The 16,976-nt window shown below is 47.9% G+C and overlaps 1 protein-coding gene across 1 annotated transcript in view; it reads right to left on the bottom strand.

Moving 5' to 3' along the window:
- The window catches only part of zbtb45 (zinc finger and BTB domain containing 45), a 39,952-nt gene extending 26,144 nt beyond the window's left edge, over window positions 1–13,808 (bottom strand). The window contains exons 1-3 of the mRNA XM_084317858.1: window positions 13,678–13,808; window positions 10,413–11,839; window positions 9,739–9,867 (exon numbers count right to left, since the gene is read on the bottom strand). Of these exons, the coding sequence (XP_084173984.1) occupies window positions 9,739–9,867; window positions 10,413–11,504 (1,221 nt within the window). The 5' untranslated portion in view covers window positions 11,505–11,839; window positions 13,678–13,808. The remainder of the gene's footprint in view (window positions 1–9,738; window positions 9,868–10,412; window positions 11,840–13,677) is intronic.
- Between the last annotated feature and the right edge of the window lie 3,168 nt (window positions 13,809–16,976).

Below are 16,976 nucleotides of genomic sequence, written 5' to 3'. Positions count from 1 at the left end.
GTTGGATTGCTCATAGGAGCAAACGTCCCGAAGGCAATGGAGCCGCTCCAAGTGGTGAGCAGCGTGCACAAAGGACCATATGCCGTCAGAACGATCCTAGGCTGGACAGTTAATGGACCGCTCAAAGGCGGAAGTGACGCAAGCCAGAAGAGCAAGCGGACAGCAGTGACCGCAAATCGGATCTCAGTCGCCAGGCTAGACGAGCTTTGGCAGCAGCAGTTCAAAGTAGACTTTCCGGACGCCGGACAAGATGAAGACATCGAGATGTCAAAGGACGATCACCAGTTCATGAATATGGTGTCACGATCCTCAAAACTTGTGGACGGACATTACAGTGTTTGCCTGCCAGTCAAGAACAAAACACTGTGCTTGCCCAACAGCAGATCAGTTGCCGAACAACGTGCGCTGAACCTACGAAAAAGATTCTCGAAAGACGACAAATTTTGCACAGAGTACGTGGCGTACATGGATAATATCCTCAAGAAGGGCTACGCTGTGAGACTCGACAACGCTGATCAGGAGTCAGCAAAAGGAAGAAAGTGGTATCTGCCTCACCACGGAGTCAGACATCCAGTTAAAAAGAATCTACGTGTCGTCTTCGACTGCGGAGCAAGCTTTCAAGGAACATCACTGAACCAGCAGCTTCTGCAGGGACCGGACCTGACAAGCTCCCTAATAGGGGTCCTGACAAGGTTCAGACAAGAGACCGTGGCGGTCATGGCCGACGTGGAGGCTATGTTCCACCAGGTCAGAGTCAGCGATGAAGACACCGACCTCTTCAGATTCCTCTGGTGGCCTGAAGGGAACTACGAAAAGAAACTTGTCGAACACAAGATGTTAGTCCACATCTTTGGTGCAACATCATCGCCAAGTGTTGCAACGTTTGCACTGCAGAAATGTGCAACGGATCACGAGGAAGAGTTTGGCCCTGAAGCAGCCAAAACAGTCAAGAAGAACTTTTACGTCGACGACTGTCTTAAGTCGACCGCCGACGAAGAGACAGCCATCACTCTTTGTGCTGGCTTACGAAAGATGTTGGCAAAAGGTGGATTTCGCTTGACGAAATGGTCGAGCAATAGCCGAATGTTGCTCAACTCGATCCCCGAAGAAGAAAGAGCCCAAGGGTTTCAAGACCTGGACTTAGACGAAGACAACCTGCCGGTGGAGAGAGCATTGGGGATCCAGTGGTGCGCCGAATCAGACCAGTTCAGGTTCAAGATCAACCTCAAAGATCGCCCGCACACTAGGAGAGGCCTGCTTTCCCTCGTCAGCTCTATCTTCGACCCTTTGGGGTTTCTCGCTCCAGTGGTGCTGCCCGCCAAGATACTCCTACAGGATATCTGCAGGCAGAAGTATGGCTGGGACGAGGAGCTACCAGATAACGTCATCCAGACATGGGAAAAATGGATCTCAGGACTGCAAAGGCTTGAGAACTTCGGAGTGGACAGATGCATCAAGACGAAGCAGTTTGGAGCTCCAGTCTCCGCACAGCTCCACCACTTCGCCGACGCAAGTCTAGAGGCTTATGGAACAACAAGCTACCTGCTACTGCGCAACGCGACTGGCATAGTTCAAACTGCCCTGATGATGGCAAAGGCGAGGGTCGCACCCTTAAAGTCTCCAACCATACCAAGGATGGAGCTGACCGCGGCCGTAGCTGCCGTCAAGATGGACAAGTTTCTCAAGAAAGAGCTCGAACTCGAGCTGCAAGATTCTATCTTTTGGACCGACAGCACAGCTGTGCTGAAGTACTTGAACAGCGAAAGCACAAGATTCAAGACATTTGTGACTAATAGAGTCATAGCTATCCTGGAGCATTCTCAGACCTCACAGTGGAGGTATGTCAATACCACTGTGAACCCCGCAGATCTCGTCTCAAGAGGACAGACTGTCGACGCATTCCTGAAGGAACAAAACTGGCTGTCGGGACCAAGTTTCCTGCACTGTTTACAAGACCAGTGGCCCAAGAACCCAGATCCTGGAATGCTGGACGTCGATGATCTGGAGATCAAAGGAGTAGCTCAAGTGCATGTCATTCAGGCGGAAGAGCCGAAAGACGCAACAGGACAGTTGATGAACCATTTCTCATCCTGGACAAGGCTTAAACGCGCTGTTGCCTGGTTTCTGAAGCTGAAGGTCCTGCTTAAAGAGCTGAAAGAAGAGAGAAAGGCACCAGATGGAAAAAGCAAAGTGAGCCGGTTCAAAAAGGCTTTCCAAGGAACAGGCCTCACCTGCAAAGATCTAGCCGTGGCAGAAAAAGAAATTGTCAAGCACACCCAGAAACGAACCTTCAAAGAAGATTTGACAATGCTAGTGGAACAAGGAAGGGTGAAGAAAAGTAGCTCACTCTTCAAGTTGAATCCAATACTGGAGGATGGAATCATGAAAGTAGGAGGAAGGCTGAGCCGAGCGGCAATGCCTGACGAAGCCAAGCAGCAAGTAATCTTGCCCAAAGACTCGCACATCACAAGGCTTGTGCTGAGACATATTCACGACAACACAGCTCACGCAGGAAGAAATCACATGTTGGCTCAGCTGCGTCAAAGGTTCTGGATACCTGGAGCAAATGGAGCCATCAGACGTTTTTTGCATAAGTGCGTCACCTGCAAAAGGCTACATGGAACAACTGGACAGCAACTCATGGCAGACCTACCTACCTGCAGGGTCCTGCCAGACGACCCCCCCTTTACAAGAGTCGGCGTTGATTACTTCGGCCCATTCCTAGTGAAAAGAGGAAGAGGGGAGGCAAAAAGATACGGAGTCATCTTTACGTGTCTCGCTATACGAGCCGTGCATCTAGAGGTAGCATCTTCACTCGACACAGATGCATGCCTGAACGCAATCAGGAGATTCCTTGCGAGAAGAGGACAAGTAAGAGAGATGTACTCGGATAATGGAACCAACCTCAGGTCAGCTGACACTGAGTTAAAGAAAGCGTTGAAGACGTGGAATACCAACGAGATAGAGAAAACCTTGCAGCAGAAAGGTATCCAATGGCACTTCAACCCGCCAGCAGGCTCTCATCACGGAGGGAGCTGGGAAAGGATGATCCGTTCCGTGCGGAAAGTTCTAAATACAACAGTGAAGGAACAAACCTTGGATGAGGAGGGGCTTCACACTCTGTTGTGTGAAGCCGAAGCCATCATAAACGGCAGACCCATCACAAAGGCATCGACGGATCTCAACGACCTGGAGGCTTTAACGCCCAACCACTTGTTGCTACTCAAGGTCAAGCCCCAACTACCACCCGGAGTATTCAATAAAGACGATCAGTACGCTAGACGCAGATGGCGACAAGTTCAGTACATCACAGACGTTTTTTGGAAACGCTGGTGCAAGGAGTACCTCACCCAGCTCCAAGAACGACAAAGGTGGTCCACACCTAGAAGAAACTTCAGTAAAGGTGACGTGGTGCTGATCGTGGATGATACTTCGCCCAGAAATTCATGGCCACTTGGGAGGATCGTGGAGACCTTTCCTGACAAGAGAGGTTTTGTTCGCCAAGTGACAGTCAAGACCAAGACCAACGAGCTTCGTCGCCCAATAACCAAGCTCGTCCTTCTTCACGAGTCTGAGGACTTTTGATGAACTTTATTCCGAAGGCAAAGCCTCACCTCGGGTGGGGAGAAAAAGATGATGAACCGAAGTCAAGTCTCCGTCATGGGCAGAGCGAAGATCAAGAGCTTCACTTCTTCAGTCTAGTTTAATTTTGAGACTTTAGATTGTGATGTTTAAGTTAAATGACATTTAGACGCCTTAAGTTTATATTTTTGGGTAATTGTTTCAAGGCCGTTGATAACAATTAGGGGCCGGTAATGTAGGTGCCTAAATGCCTAGTCTGGTAATTAAGAGTAATTTCAGTTAATAGCAGTTAATAGAAAAGCATTTTTGCCTTGTATTTCATAGGATAAATAGATGGATATTATTATTATAGAAGTTAAAATGTTTTCTTTGTTGTTAGTTTGTTTCTTACAGGATATTTGGCTGATAGGCCGAGGGACTTTTAGTTTGACAGGATAACGGTGATGTCATTGATTACTGTCAGCTGCGGCAAGGTGACAGCTTTTGGTTTAGAAAGAAAACAACGCAGATTTTACCGGTGTTCAGGCCAAGTGATGAGAGAGTGGAGCCAGACAGTTTTTAGATCTCTCTCTCTGGATAAACTTTGTTAATCTCGCTGCTCTATATATAATTAGGAAACAAGAACGTGTAAACCCGAGTTGGACATTAAATAGTTGATACTACTTCGTGGTCGGTGCTTTTCTTGTGCGTGGATATGGAACGGGAGGATTCAAAGACTGAGAGCGTCTGAAGCGTACGGCATCAACAAGTTTCGGATACTACAGTTAACATTACTCAGTGTCCACTGTTGCTGCCACCGTTGCGTCGCAGATGGATGGTACACTGTTAGCTCCGTAGCTAATCCGCTCCTAGACTACTGATAGCAGTACCGTTAACGTCGGAGCTGATCAATACTCCGTTTTTTTCTAATTTAGTTTAGAACCGGGTTTCGGGGGGCATCCCTACTCCCAAGAGGAGTTAGTTATCACAGGCTGTAGAATGCAGGAAGAGCTGCCAAGCTGCTCACGTTACATGTTGCGCATGCTACCGGTATGTCTGTAGTGTAGTCGCGTTTTGATGACGTCATCACAACAACACGTTATTTGACTTTCGGTCATATATTTTCGGTTCTAAAACCCTTTCGGCCGAAAGCCGAAAGAGCCGTTTTAACCATTTTCGGCCGATAATTTTCGGTAGCCGAATTTTCGGTGCATCCCTACATAGGACTCATTACCTTTTGTATTTTATCTTAGTACTTTTATCATGTCTATTTTATTTATTTATATTCTATTCTATTATTATTTGTATTTGTTGCACAATCGAAGCGGGCATGGCCACCTTCATTTCACTATATGTCTTCTTGTATGTGATGAATAAACCTCTTGAATCTTGAATCTAAACCTCCAATGCAGAATAACCCTAAACCTACAGAATAACCCTAAACCCAGTGTTTCCCCTACCATTGCCTTGAAGGGGCGGCCCGCCCCGCCCCTCCTGAAAGCTTGCTTTAATGCCAGTAGAGTTAGCGAGCTAGCTAAATTATACATAAATCGGTTTTCATATAAAATCAATCTTCCCTACGACTTTAAAACGGTAACGCGGCACGATCTACGGAGAAAAAAAGCTACCAAACCCATTCCGAGACAACGGAGCACAGTGTCACTGACTCGCGCCGTGCGTAACAAGTCTCTCTTTCGCTCTCCTTCAAATAGCCAAACGTTACACTATAAAAATAAACTGGATAGTTGACTTAATGATATTCTAAATTCCTTAACTCTGCTTAACTGGGCGGCTACGTGGCGTAGTGGGCAAGGCGCTTGCCACGAATGCAGAGACGCTGGGCTCGCCTGTTCGAGCCCAGCGCTCCACATTGCTTTCAGTTTAGCTGGCCGTCCATACTAATACACATTGGCCGTATTAGGGGGTGGGAAACTGATGGGTGGGGATCGGGCGTTGTGGACAGCGACTCCTACAGGTCGGTTGGTGCGCCTGTGCAGTAGAATCAGGAAGTGTCGGGGGCAGCGTGAGCCTCCCACGCGTTACTCCTCGCCACTGAGAGATCGAGCTGCGCAGGTGAAAAGATGCGACTGCTGTTACCTCAAGTACCGGAGGGGGCTTGTACTATGTATGACTTAGTCCACATTGCAGCCGGCTTGTGGGAGGCAAGAAACAGCGTTCGTGACAGGGGAGGGTTGAATTGGATGATACGAAATTGGGATGGGAGAAAATATAGAAAATGGGAGAAAAAGTGGATAAAAAAAAAAACTCTGCTTAACTGGTTCCCGGCCAACCACGGACATGTCAGTGTTTCGGATCCAACGGTAAGGTTGTTTTGGCTTTTATTCCATTTTAATAACCTACTACTCAATGTCACCGAGCGGCACTGCAGATTTACCCCACTCTTGGAATTCTGAAAAGTGCATTACCGGCCAGATCCTCGTAGGGGCGCTGTCTCGATAATGCTGTGACAGAACGGTGCTTTATTTTTTTTGACTTTGAATGGAGTTTACTGTTAGCTGGAATCTATACATGTAGACTGTAGCTTGGAATACCTTTTGCGATGCCGAATTCACTATGCAGTAAAGGAATATATCATCAGCCAATGGACATATCGATCTACCAGATGCCGATCGATAACTGGGAAATCCTTTTGGGGATCCAACCGGCCCACGGTAAGATATTTTTCATGTAAATTACATGCTGATCAGGCCTTGTTATCATAGCCAACCAGGCGATCAGCGAATGTGGCTACTGAGGCTAACGCAGTTATTGGTAATCAATAATCAGAAACGACGTCCCCCGCCCCCCCCCCCCTTTATTGCATTCATGGTGGACCATGAATACCGACAATGTGCATTTTGAGTTTTAGCTCTAGCTTCTGTAGTGCCGAAACGCTGTTCGATTTAATGTCATTAGCTTAGCGCCCTGTATCTCGCCTTCCAGGAAATATACTAGACCAAACCCCAGGGGAGGAAATTAGGCCACTTTACTGGCCAAATGCTAGTATTTTTTACGTTTGGCTGGTAAAAAAAATCAGATACCCGCCAGTTGGCTGGTAAGCCAAAAAGGTTTGTTTCCTCCCCTGCTGGCGAGTATACAAAAAAATAAAACATTCTGCAATCACTGCACTGGCAAACGGTGCGCGTCTTCTGAGTGTTCGCTTTAGTTGACAGTGCCACGAGAGCACTGCACAAGACCACCCGCGGACATATAATGTTTAATAAACGTTTGCGCAGTACTGGCCAACCCGCGGACATATAATAATAAAAGTCCCGCGGTACTAGGCTAGCCATCAGGAGCACTCGCAAACAGATAACGTTAAACACAGCAGAAGATGGAAAACAGACAGACTGACCAACGGGGAACTGCATCCAACCCTAGTACAACCCTTGAGTATAAGTTACTAAGGACACATTTAAATCAGAGGTGTAATGTTAGTCTACTGGAACTGTATACAATGGTTAGCTTCTAGTTAGCGTTTAGCTATAGCTGCTTGCTAGCTAACGTTAGCCCCGTGTTCTCAAAGCAGCCAGCTAGGTGTATCTGTTATGACTATAATGTTTCCAAAAAAGCACCGGACTACGACGTAAGGTTAGACATTTTATTTCATGCTCAAAAGCCCCTGGCTTGCACATCGCAGTCACGAAAGGGGCTAGCTCAACCAGTGCACTGTGCACAACAGCACACCAACCCAACTGACGTTACCACAACACTTGACGGTACTTCACAGCACTGTGCTGTCTTAAAGGCACAGTGTGCCTACCCAGATGCATACACAACATTGACGCGGCTTGACATACAAAGAAGTAATTATCACAATTAGCGATTTTTTTTTGTCTGGTAAAAAATCGGTTTGGCTGGTAAAAAAAATCAGATACTCGCCAGTTGGCTGGTAAGCCAAAAAGTTCGTTTCCTCCCCTGCCAAACCCCATATAACGCTTGTATTCACGAGGCTATACAATTATTTCTTTAAGCCATTTTGAAGGGACGGTTTATGGTCTCAATTGACAATGAGAATGGACAGATAGCAATACTATATAAAGTATAGATTTAGCTCTACCAACAGCCTCACGCACAATGCAAGTCTGTTTTGAAATGCTGGCCGTCTAGATTAGACGGCCCCCAATGGCCGGGAATCGCGCGCGCGCACGCACACACACACACACACACACACACACACACACACACACACACACACACACACACACACACACACACACACACACACACACACACACACACACACACACACACACACACACACACACACACACACACACACACACACACACACACACACACACACACACACACACACACACACACACACACACACACACACACACACACACACACACACGGAGAATCTCAGACACCGACGGCGTGCGTTAGCCTGGTATCTGCCCGATATCAGACGGCAGTATCGGTACGTCCTCAGAGACACCGACGCCGTGCGTTAGCCTGGTATCTGCCCGATATCAGACAGCAGTATCGGTACGTCCTCAGAGACACCGACGCCGTGCGTTAGCCTGGTATCTGCCCGATATCAGACAGCAGTATCGGTACGTCCTCCTCAGAGACACCGACGCCTTGCGTTAGCCTGGTATCTGCCCGATATCAGACAGCAGTATCGGTATGTCCTCCTCAGACACCGACGCCTTGCGTTAGCCTGGTATCTGCCCTGATATCAGACAGCAGTATCGGTACGTCCTCCTCAGACACCGACGCCTTGCGTTAGCCTGGTATCTGCCCGATATCAGACAGCAGTATCGGTATGTCCTCCTCAGACACCGACGCCTTGCGTTAGCCTGGTATCTGCCCTGATATCAGACAGCAGTATCGGTACGTCCTCCTCAGACACCGACGCCTTGCGTTAGCCTGGTATCTGCCCGATATCAGACAGCAGTATCGGTACGTCCTCAGAGACACAGACGCCTTGCGTTAGCCTGGTATCTGCCCGATATCAGACAGCAGTATCCTCCTCAGACACCGACGTACATCCTCCTCAGCGAAAGTTATATTCATGAACCTCCACAAACACACAGAGTGAATATAGTCCCTTTTCAGTGGAGACTCTGACTGTTCAGTACTTTTGAGCAACCTGGCAAACTGACTCCTCTCCTCTCCGTGTGGCAGATGTTCTCTGTAGCCTGAAGGCACGGTGACGGTGAGATGCAGCAGAGCCCGCCCTCCCCCTCTCCTCCCCTCTCCTCTCCTCCTCCCCCTCTCCTCCTCCCCCTCTCCTCCTCCCCCTCTCCTCCTCTCACTTAAAGGCTCATTTCTTTACTCAAACACTGGCGTCAATTAACGTGAATTAATAAAAGAAGAAAAAATAATGAAATTAACCCTCGATATATATACAAATTTGGCTCGTAACTTTTTATTCTTTTATCTTTATTGACCGACATTATATTCCAATGAGCCCCTCTCTCTCTTCCCGTGTGTGCCAACAAGTAGCCGGGATGATTGTTTTCATTCCGTGCTGCTGACCAACCAAGTTATTATTTCCTCCAATGACTAGCGCTAGATTTATTTAAAATGATCAGCACATCTCTCGGGTAAGATCTAGATTTTAAACGATAATTAAAATGGATCAGCATATCTCTGGTAAGAACTACATTAAGATGGGTCCTTCTAAAGTCTGTATATGACTGCATGGGAGACATTTGACAGATTTTGTCGATTGAAACAAAAATGGATTAGTCGTCAATCAGGCTCCTGTGACTATTAGTGAACTGAGGATCTCCTTTAGTGGAGGACGGCGGCCCATGGAACGGAACTCATTGCCTTCGCTGAAATAGAATCCAAAACCACTTTCAAGAAAACATTAAAATACCATCTACTAACGAGCATGCACTGTTAATTGTATTTATGTTGATGGCAGTGAGTGCTGCTCAGGAAGCACTATTTAATTGATTTTAATTATTTGATTTTAATACTTTATACCGATAAGTATCTTAACTGAGGATGAGATTGTTAATGATGTTGATAATGATGTAATTGATGTTGATAATGATGTAAAGTATTGAATATTGTTGTATTGTTGTGTGTGCCCGACCCCAGGAAGAATAGCTTTTGTCGAGTGCAAAAAGCTAATGGGGAGGATCCTAAATAAACATAAACTTAAACGGCTCTCATGCCAACTAGCCCCCCCCGACTCTCTCTCTCTATGCCCACCTGACCGAAGCCCGCCATGGATTCCTGCGAGCTGTCCTGCTCGCCGTCACGCCTCCCGTCCTCCAGGGTGTAGACGGTGCCGTCCTGCACCCCCTCATCCTTCACCACCACCCGCTCTCCGCCCAGGACCTGAGGAAGGAGAAAACACATGAACATGAAACGCATCGCCGCGTAGATATTATAGGATGTGTGTCTGTAGATATACAGGAGTGTGAGCCTCGGGAGAGAGAGAGACGGCGAAAGCAGAGAGCACCTCAGACGAGATCTACAAGAGGAATGTAAAAAGCAGTGAGAAGATGATGATGCCGGCCTTTCTCACACTCTCTCACACACACACACACACACACACACACACACACAAACACACACACACACACACTCTTAATAAGTTTAATGACCCACGGTAGGTAGGCGGAAGTCCATGGAATATCAACTAGGCAAAATAAGAAAAAAGGAAGTTTTTAGACGCGAAGACAGCCTCTCTTCAATTATGTTAAGTGCCGAAACATTTCAGAGATATATATAATACGCCAATGCAGTGAAGAGGGGAAGAGCTTTCGCTGGAAGCAGAACATTGCAGCGCCGCATGCCTTAAAGCTGTAACCATAGCAACTCTTCCCATACCCACCCTCCCTCCCTCCCTCCCCCCACCACCCCCCCCCTCCCCTCCGTACCTGTAGTCTGAGTGGCTGCCTCTGCTTGCGGCTGTGTCCGCCGCCGCCGGAGGAGGAGCCCCTCTCTCGCTCTCCGTCCCTCCCCCGCTCCCGCCCGTCCAGCTCCTCCTCCTCGCTGTAGCGCTCCATGCCCACCAGGTCGTCCGAGAGGTCCGTGGCGTTGCCGCCGCCGCGCAGGCTGTCCCTGCCGATGCTGTCCACGCTGCCCACGCCGGAGCTGCAGCCCGCCGACAGGCTGCCCCCCCCGCCCCCGCCGCCGCCGCCGCTGTTGTTACCGTTGGCCGTCTGAGCCAGGAGGTCGCGCAGCTTGTAGCCCACGTCCTGCTGCTGCGCGCAGCCGGAGTTCTGCTGCTTCATGGCGGCGGAGCCCACCAGGCCCTCGGCGGCGGCGGCGCCGCACATGGCGCCGGGCCCCAGGTCCCCCATCGTCAGCAGGGCCACGGGGTTGACGCCGCCGCCCTGCTCCATGGCGCCGCTGTCGCCGACGACGGCCATGCCGGTGGTCGCGCACTCCGCCATGAAGTTGGAGAAGTTGGGGTAACCGCCGCCGCCGCCGCCTCCCGCGCAGCTCCCGCCCCCGCCGCCGCTCTCCCTCCCCCCTTTAGAGCCGCCCCGCTCCTCCTGCTTGGGCAGGACTCCGCCCAGCATCCCCCCCCCACCCGCCGCCGCCGCCGCGCCCGCAGCCGCCGCGGCAGCCGCTCCGGCCGCCGCCTTGCGCTGCGAGATGATCTGGGTGCACTCGTCGATGACCGTCTTGATCTGCAGGATGCTGGCGGCCGTGAGGATGCAGAGCGCCTGCGACTGCAGCACCACCAGCGAGCCGCTGTACATGAAGTCCACCAGCTGCTTCACCGTCTCCGCCGGCACCAGCGGCGGCACCGAGATCTCCGAGTGGCCCAGCAGCAGCTTGTCCTGGAAGAAGGGGCTGCCGGCGGCCAGCACGCAGGCGTGGGCGCGCAGCGAGGCGTCGTGGATGCGCACCGTGACGTCGCAGAAGAGGCCCTCGCGCCGCTGCGTGCGCAGCGCCTCCAGCACCGACTGGCTGCTGTTGTGCAGGTGGATGTAGTGCACGGTCTCCGTGCCGGACGCCATGCCGCCGCCGCCGGGGGGAGGGGGGGGCAGCGCGCCGGGGTGGTGGTGGTGGTGGTGGTGGGAGTGGTGGTGGGGGTGGGGGAGGGGAGGAAGGTGCCTGGGGTTCTGCGTCAGCTTGAGGGGTGAGGAGGGCTACAGGGAGGGAAACGGGAACGCGGGCACATGGGCCGCCGCGCGGGGTGAGAGGGCCGTCGACCCCCTCAGAATGTCATGAGTCCAACTGGGGGGTCTCTCTCGGAGTTGTTGCTTAGCGAGGAGGGTCGAGAGAGACGTCTGTTGTTGCTCTGCTGAGGGAGGGGCTTCAAGTGTCGTTTCAATGTCTCCGTTAAACCCAGCTGGAGACAAAACACAGATAAAAACACCATTGATGCCAAACGTTCAGCGGCACAACATGTTCACATTTTAATAAACCCCCTAACCACACACACAACAGCGCAATTTAATTAGTTTCAAGGTCAGATCATGGCGTTTTGTACCCCTATCTCTACAGGCGATAGCTGTTCCATCTGAACTGCTGCCAATCAACAATCAACTCGATTTCGATCAAATCCCGACTTTGATTGATTGAACATTTTATTTAACAGATTGCAGAATGGGTACAATACAGTACGGCTCAATACACACAATTGTTAAGGGGATGCAGACCAGAGAAAGACTTTCATCTTGTTTACATCAGGGTCCCCCATTTTCAATTCATCAGGACATATGGGTTATATGGTTAGGGTAATAATAATAATAATAATAATAATAATAATAATAATAATAATAATAATAATAATAATCAACAATCACGTCACGTGCAGCAACACCTGGCTGGTGGAACAACACCTGGCCATATGACAGCACTCTCTCTTGTTTTTAAACTCTTTTTGTATCACAAACTGTACTGTATTTGTAAATCTGGTATGTCATAAATGTCTAGATGCCAGCAGAGGGAGTTCCACAAATCATGTTAAACCCAGATTTGGCTCAAACAAGGGACTAAACACGTTTCGCAATTATGCCACATCAATGTGGAACGCCCTACCCACAGCTGTAAAGGAATGTGAATCACTACCCACTTTCAAAACCACTCTCAAAGAACACCTACGGGAGACTGCAATTCGAAACTGGCCCCTGTAAATGTCCTAACCCAACCCCCTCCAATGTACAGTAATTTACCTAGTATGGTTGTCAATATTCCAATGTACAGTTTTGCTTGTTTGTACAGTGTCCCCCCCCCAACCCCCTCCAATGTACAGTAAATTACCTAGTATGGTTGTCAATATTCCAATGTACAGTCTTGCTTGTACAGTGTTTCTCCCCCCCCCCCCCCCCCCCAACCCCTCCTACCCACCCAACCTCCTCCAATGTACAGTGTTTACGTCAAATGTATATACTCCCTTTTCTGGACTCTTTTTGTATCACAAACAGTACCGTATTTGCAAATCTGGTATGTCATAAATGTATAGATGTAGCAGTACTGTATATCTGTATGTCATGTATCCTGATGAATTGAAAATGAGGGATCCTGATGTAAACAAGACGAAAGTCTTTCTCTGGTCTGCATCCCCTTAACAATTGTGTGTATTGAGCTGTACTGTATTGTACCCATTCTGCAATCTGTTAATACAATTTTCAATCAATCAATAACATTATTATTATTATTCTGCACAGTAGGTGGCAACAACTTATGTTTCTTCTTTTGGCTGCAAGTTGAGTAAAATAAATAAATAAAATAACCCCCCCCCCGTGACATGTAGCTATACGACACGACGACACAAAACAAACAAACTGTCATTATTATTAACAAAACAAAACAAAATGCCAGTTTGGGGGGAAATAGCTAACGAGGGGAGCTAGCTAACGTTAGCTTAGCACCAACTAGCCAACTCGTTAGCTCGTCAGCAGTTGGACATTAAAAAAAAAACAATGCATACATTTTCTCATGCATGTTAAATGTTGTTAACACGTAGCGTTAAACCTCAGCTACGAGACACATTCGATGACAGCAAAGAAGACGAGCTAGCTCCATAACATAGATATGATGATTAGCTCATGGCTAACAGCTAGCTAAAGTTAGCCAGTCAAGCTAGCGAGCAAGCTAACACCCTTCTCTCTCTTCCCCTCTCCACACAGATCTAAACTAGATGCACAGTGACCATTGCTTTATGTTGTGTCTCGAATACATTACCTAGCAGTCTGCGATGGCGATTCGCTGCGTTTGGCTTCCAGAACACCGACGTGCAGGATGTAAACAAAGAGATGACAGCAGCTAACTGTGTTGTTCAGGCGTGTCCTCCCTCCAGTCTGCTAAGTTACTGCTGCAGAGAGAGAGAGAGCTGCAGAGCTGCAGAGTGGCTGCTGGCAGACCTGCAGATCTGTAGCCTGGAACTACATATCATTTATCAATCATCATGCTACTCATACATATCAGACCTGCACAATGTCACATCTGTAGCCTGTAACTACATATCATCATGCATTGCATACTCATACATATCAGACCTGCACAATGTCACATCTGTAGCCTGTAACTACATATCATCATCATATCATACTCATCTCCTCTTTGCATAGTTTGCACGAGTTCATACTGTGTATTCTGTATTCAAAAGAATTGTTCCAACTTTGGTGAATTAATGAAAACTTTATTAGTATTTTTTTTTTTACTCTTCTTGTATCACAAACAGTACTGTATTTGTAGATCTGGTATGTCATCCTAAATGTCTAGATGTAGCAGTACTGTCTATCTGTATGTCATGTATGTTATGATGAATTGAAAATGGGGGGGACCCTGATGTAAACAAGACGAAAGTCTTTCTCTGGTCTGCATCCCCTTATTAACAATTGTGTGTGTATTGAGCCGTACTGTATTGTACCCCATTCTGCAATCTGTTAATAAAATTTTCAATCAATCAATCAAACAATACAGTACGGCTCGATACACACAATTGTTAATAAGGGGATGCAGACGAGAAAGACTTTCGTCTTGTTTACATCAGGGTCCCCCATTTTCAATTCATAGTGATGATGAACTTCACAGATGCAAAGATCGACCCGAGGTAACAGCTAGTGCTTTCCTTTTAATCAGTTGAGTTAAAATATCATCACCCACATAATTGAGTTGTCTCGGCTATGCAAAGGCCAGTAGTGGAAAGTGAAGTGTTTTTACTTCAGCACTGTACTTAAAAGTCCAATTTGGAGGTACTTTTTCTCCCATTTTCTATTCTTCTCCCATCCCAATGTTTTTATTGTCCAATTCTCCCCTCCCCTGTCTCGAACGTTGCTAGGCCATGCCTCCCACTGGCCGGCTGCAATGTGGACGAAGCCTTACATCACGTGTCCCCTCCGGTACACGAGGAGGCAGCCGTCGCATCTTTTCACCTGCACAGCACGATCTCTCAGCGGCGAGGAGTAACGCGTGGGAGGCTCACGCTGCCCCCGTCGCTTCCTGATTCTGCTGCGCAGGCGCACCAACCGACCTGTAGGAGTCGCTGTCCACAACGTCCGATCCCCACCCACCAGCTTCCCACCCCTAACACTCGAACCCAGCATCTCCTGCATTAGTGGCGAGCACCTTGCCCACTGCACCACTTAGCCGCCCTACTTGGAGGTACTTGTGTAGTACATTTCTGGTCTGCATCCTCTTAGCAGTTGTGTGTATTGAGCCGTACTGTATTGTAGTACCCATTCTGCAATCTGTTAATAAAGTTATCAATCAATCACTTGAGTGTTTTCATTTTAGGAAACTTTGTACTTTTAAACTACATTTCAAAGGAAACATTGTACTTTTCATTCCACTACATTCATCCCAACCCACCAGTTACTTTCTCTTTATGTCGGAATTTTGAGCGGAGGACTTTTACTTTCAGAGTAAATATTTTTTTTATCTGGGTATTTCTACTTTTTACTTAAGTAAAAGCAACGGTGTACTTCCTCCTGGTCGTCAAGGAAGGACCAAAGGGATGAATGCAAATGACATGTCGTCAGCTTGTGACTGCAACTTGTTCCTGTTTGCGGACGACTCAGCCCTGCTGGTCTCTGACAAGAACAAGTTACAGGTTGAAAAAAAACCCTCAGCTCGGAACTAGGCAAAATCTGCATATGGCTCGCCGACAACAAACTATCATTACACATGGGCAAAACAGAGTCCATTCTCTTCGGTTCAAATAACAAACTCAGCAAAACAGACGGCTTCTCAGTTACAGTGGGTGACAATATTGTCACAAGGAAAGATGAAATTACCTACCTGGGTTCCATCCTAGAGGCTAATCTTTCCTGTGACAAAATGGCATCCAATGTAATAAAAAAAGTCAATCAACGAACTCGATTCTTGTACCGGATCTCCTCCCTGGTAAACAAGAATACCCTGAAGACTCTGGCAGGAGCACTCATTCAAGGGTACTACGACTATGCTTGCACCTCATGGTACCAAAGCACCTCAAAGGCACTAAAAACCAAATTACAAACATCTCAAAACAAACTAGTCAGACTACTGCTTGACCTGACTCCTAGAACCCACCTCACCCCTGCACACTTTGCCAACCTAGGATGGCTTAGAGTAGACAACAGAGTACAGCAACTTGCAATGGGCCTGGTCTACAAGATACACTACACGACCAAGGTACCCATGTACATGTCAAAATACTTCCCAAAGGTCAGTGAATACCACGATCACAACACCAGAGGGAGCTCCACAAATCATGTAAAACCCAGATTTGGCTCAAACAAGGGACTAAACACGTTTCGCAATTATGCCACAACAATGTGGAACGCCCTACCCAAAGCTGTAAAGGAATGTAAATCACTACCCACCTTCAAAAACACTCTCAAAGAACACCTACGGGAGACTGCAATTCAAAACTGGCCCCTACAAATGTCCTAACCCAGTTGTACAATAAAGACCAAGCATGGCTTTGTCAGTATTCCAATGTACAGCCCCACCCAACCCCACCCCACCTACCCAACCTCCTCCAATGTACAGTTTCCATGTCAAATGTATGTCAGTATTCCAATGTACAGTGTCCCCCCCCCCCCTACCCAACCCCCCCCCCCACCTCCAATGTACAGCCCCACCCCACCTACCCAACCTCCCCCAATGCACAGTTTCTATGTCAAATGTATATACACTCTTCTTCTGGATTTTTTTAGTATCACAAACAGTACTGTATTTGAAAATCTGGTATGTCATAAATGTATAGATGTAGCAGTACTGTCTATCTGTATGTCATGTGTGTCATATGATGAATTGAAAATGGGGGACCCTGATGGAAACAAGACGAAAGTCTTTCTCAGGTCTGCATCCTCTTAACAATTGTATGTATTGAGCTGTACTGTACTGTACCCATTCTGCAATCTGTTAATAAACTTTTCAATCAATCAATCAATCAATGAACTGTAAAAAAGAAAGGATGTGTTGCCCTCCTTTGTGTCCGTGTAATGCATGCAGTCTCTCCATACAGCTCTGCACATTGAAAGCTACAGAGGTCA

This window comes from Notolepis coatsorum (assembly GCF_963971535.1).
Source record: "Notolepis coatsorum genome assembly, chromosome: 7".
NCBI lineage: Eukaryota > Metazoa > Chordata > Actinopteri > Aulopiformes > Paralepididae > Notolepis > Notolepis coatsorum.
The sequence above is the reverse complement of the archived record's forward strand: the minus strand, read 5'-3'. Positions and strand labels throughout refer to the sequence as shown.